Source organism: Salvia splendens, chromosome 2, assembly GCF_004379255.2.
Source record: "Salvia splendens isolate huo1 chromosome 2, SspV2, whole genome shotgun sequence".
Classification (NCBI taxonomy): Eukaryota; Viridiplantae; Streptophyta; class Magnoliopsida; order Lamiales; family Lamiaceae; genus Salvia; species Salvia splendens.
The window spans coordinates 18,099,743-18,105,744 of NC_056033.1; the positions used below are offsets into that span (position 1 = coordinate 18,099,743).

At 45.9% G+C, this 6,002-nt stretch overlaps 1 protein-coding gene across 1 annotated transcript; it reads right to left on the reverse strand.

Annotated features, from left to right (window-relative positions):
* Positions 1-2,803: 2,803 nt before the first annotated feature.
* On the reverse strand, positions 2,804-4,777 carry LOC121775239. Its single transcript, XM_042172286.1, has 2 exons — positions 3,353-4,777; positions 2,804-3,301 (listed from the first exon to the last, which is right to left on the reverse strand). Exons 1-2 carry the CDS (start codon positions 4,775-4,777, stop codon positions 2,804-2,806), a joined length of 1,923 nt encoding a protein of 640 aa, XP_042028220.1.
* Positions 4,778-6,002: the final 1,225 nt, after the last annotated feature.

A 6,002-nucleotide genomic window follows, 5' to 3' on the forward strand; every position in this document is an offset into this window, starting at 1 on the left:
GGGTTGATCTCACTGGACCCGTCCTTCACAAAAATAATGACCCGGCCGGGTGAAACCTTCTGGACTATCTGTGAATAACACTTGTGACCCGACCGGGTAGCTTTTTATGGCGTGTAATTGCACCCGGCCGGGTGGAGTCTTCTGGGCTCTTTTTTGAGTTTTTTTTGCATCCTTTTGGTCAGTTTTTCGCAACTAATACTGCACAATGACAACTCCCAAGCAAAACCAACTCCAAATTCTAATGGAACCCTTAAGAAAAAAAAACTAAGACACTAAACAAAGAAAAATGAAACAAAAAGAATCAAAGAAAAAACACACCAAAAACGATAAAGTTACCTACTATGGGTTGCCTCCCCTAAAGCGCTTTTGGTTAAAGTCGTTAGCTCGACATCTCCATAGCAGATTACTGGGGCTCCAAGGAGAGTTGGAACACTTCTTCCTTCTGCTCCATAGTATGAAACGTCTTCACATTCTGACCATTGGCCGTGAACACTCTCCCATCATCAGCTTCAACTTCTAAATCTCCATTCTTCATCACAGTTCTGACTTTGAAAGGGCCGGACCACCTTGACTTAAGCTTTCACGGGAAGAGTTTCATCCAAGCATTGAATAACAACACCAAATCTCCCGGGAAGAACTCCCGCTTCTCAATCATCTTATCGTGATATGTTTTTAGTCGCTCCTTGTAGATGGCAGAATTTTCGAACGCCTCGTTCCTGAATTCATCGAGCAAGTTCAGATAAGATTGTCTCTCCTTTCCCGCCTTGTAGCAGTTGGCATTTAACTGTTTCACTGCCCAATATGATTTGTGCTCAAGCTCCGCAGGAAGATGAAAAGATTTTCCAAACACCAACTGGTAAGGTGACATGTCGATTGGCATTTTATAAGCCGTTCTATACGCCCACAGTGCATCATCGAGCTTCAAAGCCCAGTCCTTTCTGTTGGCATTCACCGTCTTCTCCAAGATGCCTTTGATCTCTCGATTGGCCAATTCAGTTTGACCATTGGCTTGAGGATGATATGGGGAAGTGATACGGTGCTTGACACCATATTTGCTCAACACGACTTCCAACCACTTGTTCTTGAAATGAGAACCCCCATCACTAAGTAAGGCTCTCGGCACCCTAAACCTCGTAAAAATGTTCTTCTTGACAAAGTTGATAACCACCTTGGAGGAGTTGACCGGAGTAGGGATTGCTTCAACCCAACGGGAAACGTAATCGATTGCCAAAAGGATGTATTGATGGCCAGAGGATGGTGGGAAGGGACCCATAAAATCAATCCCACACACATCGAAAAGCTCTATCTGCACAATAGTTGTCATCGGCATTTCCTTCCTCTTGGAGACACCCCCAGTTCTTTGGCATTTATCGCAATAAAGAACGAATTGTTGACAGTCTCCATAGATGTTAGGCCAGTAAAATCCGCATTGAAGTACTTTCATCGCCGTCCGATTAGCTCCAAAATGTCCTCCACTAGGACTTGAGTGGCAGTTTCTGATCACCGCTTCCCATTGCTCATTGGGAGTGCATCTCCTGATCACCATAACCGCGCATCTTCTAAATAGGAACGACTCATCCCAAAAATAGAACTTGACATCATGAAAGAACTTCATCTTTTGATGCTTGTTGAGGCCCTCTGGAACCACCTTGGCTACTAGGAAGTTCACAATATCTGCAAACCATGACAAGGAGCTCTGAGCATAGAAGAGATGCTCATCAGGGAACTCCTCATTGATAGACTTCTTCAAGTTTTCCCCTTCAAAACAGTGCTCTAATCTAGATAAGTGATCGGTTACCACATTCTCACACCCCTTTTCTGTCCCGAATCTCCAAGTCGAATTCTTGCAGCAAAAGAACCCATCGAATTAATCGAGGCTTGGCATCCACTTTAGCAAACAAATAGCGAATGGCGGCATGATCTGTAAACACAATCGTCTTCGCTCCAATGAGGTACGACCGAAACTTGTCGAAAGAATATACCACAGCCAACATCTCCTTCTCCGTGGTAGTGTAATTTGCTTGAGCTGGATCTAGAGTCTGGCTCGCATAGTAGATCACTCTAAACACTTTATCCCTCTTCTGCCCCAATGCTGACCACACGGCCACGTCACTGGCATCGCACATAATCTCGAAAGGTTGTGACCAATTTGGAGCTATAAGTACGGGAGCACTCACCAACGCCTTCTTCATAATTTCAAAGGCTTGCAGACATTCTGCAGAGAAGTTGAACTTGACATCCTTGGCTAGCAGATTGGAAAGGGGGCGGGCTATCTGAGAGAAATCCTTAATGAATCGCCGATAAAACCTCGCGTGCCCAAAGAAACTCCTCACGGCTTTCTCACTAGACGGTGGTGGCATCTGCTCAATCGCCACGATCTTGGCTCTATCAACTTCGAGTCCTGCAGCAGATATTTTGTGCCCAAGCACAATGCCATCCCGAGAAGTCATCATACATCTCTGGAACGTGGCAGGGGCGTTGCACAGTCCAAAAGACATCCTCCGAAAAGCATAGACACCATACGGGCAAATAAAGGCCGAATTATATTGGTCCGCTGGGGCGATCAGGATTTGATTGTATCCAGAATAGCCATCGAGGAAGCAATAGTACTCATATCCCCCTAATATGTCAAGCATTTGATCAATAAACGGGAGGGGGAAATGGTCCTTTCTCGTGGCTGCATTGAGAATTCGGTAGTCAATGCAAACTCGCCATCCTGTCACCAATCTTGTGGCTATCATCTCATCATTGCCACCTTGAATCACAGTCATTCCACCTTTCTTGGCCACGACTTGGGTGGGACTTACCCAATCACTGTAAGAAATAGCATATATAATTCCGGCTTCAACCACTTCAATGCCTCCTTTTTCACCACATTTTGCATTATCGGGTTTAGTCTCCTTTGATTCTGAGCATTAGGTTTAAATCCTTCTTCTAATAGAATCTTGTGCATGCAAACAGTAGGGCTGATTCCTTTTAGGTCTGAGATAGACCACCCTATAGCTCCCTTATGCTTCCTGAGCACTCGCAGCAGTTTATCGAGTTCAGTGGGAGTAAATGATGAAGAGACAATTACCGGATACGTCTCATTCTCTCCAAGGAAGGCATACTTGAGGTGTGAAGGCAACGACTTAAGTTCCTCATTCTTCTCTTCTTTCTCTTCCTCATCTGCCGGATCTTTGAGAGATAAAAACTTATTATTCCTTCTTGGAATCTCCCCACCAGAATTAAGAGCTCCCACAAAATGAAGTAGCTCCTCAGTAAATTCAGACACTTGCAGATTGTCTAAAGCCAGTAAAGACTACGATAGGCATCGCTCGAGCCTGTCTTGATAAGAGATAGCATGGGATACCTCTCTCACACAATCATCAATCACCTCGATCATGTTACACTGTTTGAACCACCAAGCATCCTCATCATCATATTTCTGCATCGCACCATAGATGGAAAATGTGATACTCTCATCATTCAGTCGTTGAGTAAGTTCTCCTTTGTGCACATCAATCAGTGCTCTCCCTGTGGCTAAGAAGGGCCTGCCTAAGAGAAGTGGGACGTGCCTATCTTCCTCCATATCAACTACTACAAAGTCGGCTGGAAAAATAAATTCCCCGACTTTCACAAGTACGTCTTCAACGATCCCCTTCGGATATGACACTGTTCTATCAGCCATCTGCAGTGATATAGTAGTGGGTCTGAACACCCCAATCTTCATTTTCTGAAAGAACGAATAAGGCATCAGGTTGATACTCGCCCCCATATCACATAACGCTCTCCCTTCTTGACAATCTCCCACTATGCAAGAGATGGTAAAACTTCCCGGATCCTTCAGTTTAGCTGGCAACTTCTTCTGAATAATGGAGCTGCAGCTTTCAGTCAAATTCACCGTCTCATACTCCATCCATCTCCTCTTGTTGGAAATCACATCCTTCAGAAACTTGGCATAGCTGGGCATCTGTTGTAGTGCTTCCACAAATTGGATGTTTATCTGCACCTTCCTAAATACATCCAAGAACCTCGAGAACTGTGCATCTGTCTTCTTCTTCTGCACACGTTGAGGATAGGGAATCCTCACGTCAGTGGGAGTGTGAGCTGCAGGTGGTGTAGGTAGAGTTGGAACCACGTTCTCCTTAGGTGGAGAAGTAATCTGTACTGTCTCGGTCTCAACTTCCTCGACTAACTCCTCCTCTTCAGGTGCCTTTTCTGTTACTCTGTCCTCTGATGGCATTGCAGGTCCCTCATAACTTTTTCCACTCCTCAACTGCACAGCTTTGCAATCTTTGGGATTTATGATGGTGTTCGAAGGGAATTTTCCCGATTGAGTAATAGTACTCACAGTCTGGGAAATCTGGCTGATCTGTGTGTCGATGTTCTTCAGATGAGTGGCCATACTTTGCACATCTGTCTCCACCTTCTCCATCCTGTGATTGTTCTGCTCCATGAGCTTGTTGGACTGTAGCATGAAAGACTTGAGTATGCCTTCCGTGGTCATCTTCTTCGGATCATTAACCACTCCATTAGTAACCGTGAACCCCGGGGGTGGTTGCAGAGCATTCTTGGGGTTCCCATAAGAGAGATTGGGATGCCCTTTGTTCCCGAACTGATTATATCCACCACCCTGAAAGTTGGGGCGGTGATTATTGTAATACCGGTTGTTTCCCCCTTGATTCACATAGTTCACGTCCTCCATATTTCCTTGGGGTTCTTGTGACGATTGCCCCATTGCCATGCAGTCAAATTTCATAGTCAGCGCATTCAGCTTGTCGGATAGGGCGCTCATAGAATCATGATCTGTAGTAGACGCTACCCTATGCACCTTACTCCTTTAATTGCTCCATCCTTCGTCATTAGATGCAAGCTTCTCTATTACTTCCATGGCTTCATTCACTCCTTTCTTGAGAAAATTACCGCCTGAGCTCAAGTTCAACTCCCTTTGTGCTTCAGGCACACATCCCTTGAAAAATGTAATGACTTGGACTGTCGAGGTTAACCCATGGTTGGGACACCGTTTCATCAAAGATTTAAACCTCCCCATGCTTCTCTGATATTCTCTGTAGGAGTCATCTGAAAGGCAATGATCTCATGTTGCCTCTTTATAGCTTCACTAGGGGGATAGAATTTCTCCAAGAATTTTTCCACCATAGCATCCCATGTTCTAATTGACCCTGGTTCCTGTTGGGTTTCTGGAATTACAAGAGATAAAAACAGGGCGTAATACAACCCAAAAGAAGAAATACAGAATGGAAAACTGAAACTGAATTACAATGAAAGAATCAAACAAAGAACCGTAAACAGTGTTTAGCCGAGTCGAGGAGGCCTCTTCCCGCAAGACGAGATACGCCCCGGTAGTGCTCTCGGTTTGGCGTGTCGTCCCCAAAGGTAAAACGGCTACGTCTCTGGTGAAGCAGCACCGCAATCAACAGAGCTCCGACGAACTGAATGGAGCATAGGGCAGAGCTTTTGACAGAAAAACAATGCAGAGAGAGGGAAAGAGCTTATGCTTGTGAATGGTGTAATGTGTGTCTAATGCAGTGGAATGACTAGCCTATTTATAGGCCAAGCCACCATGCAGGGTCAACCAAGCCATGAAGGCTCATCATGGCAGATTCGCAACTGTAGCGGTTACAAGCGTGTGGCAGGAGTGTGCCATTCGCGTGTGGAGCGTGTGCTTTTCTCACGTTGCAGCTTTGACTGTGCCATGCTTGACGACGTGTCAAGCCACTTGGATAGCTGACTCAGCGATGGTCTAAAAAGATTATTACGGGTCCAGACCCAATCCCAAAGACCACCCAAAGACCAATTGCCAAGATCCAAGTCCAAGACCAAGATCAAGATCGAGATCGGGCCCAGGCCCGTGGCCCGCGGCCAGTGACCGTGACCACGGGCACGGGCATGGGCTCGGGATCAGGTGGGCGGGCGGCGGCGGCGCGCGCGTGTGCGCGCGTGTGGGGCTCTTTCACCCATCTTGGTCCACTATAATTATTAAGTAACATAAATCCACTTAA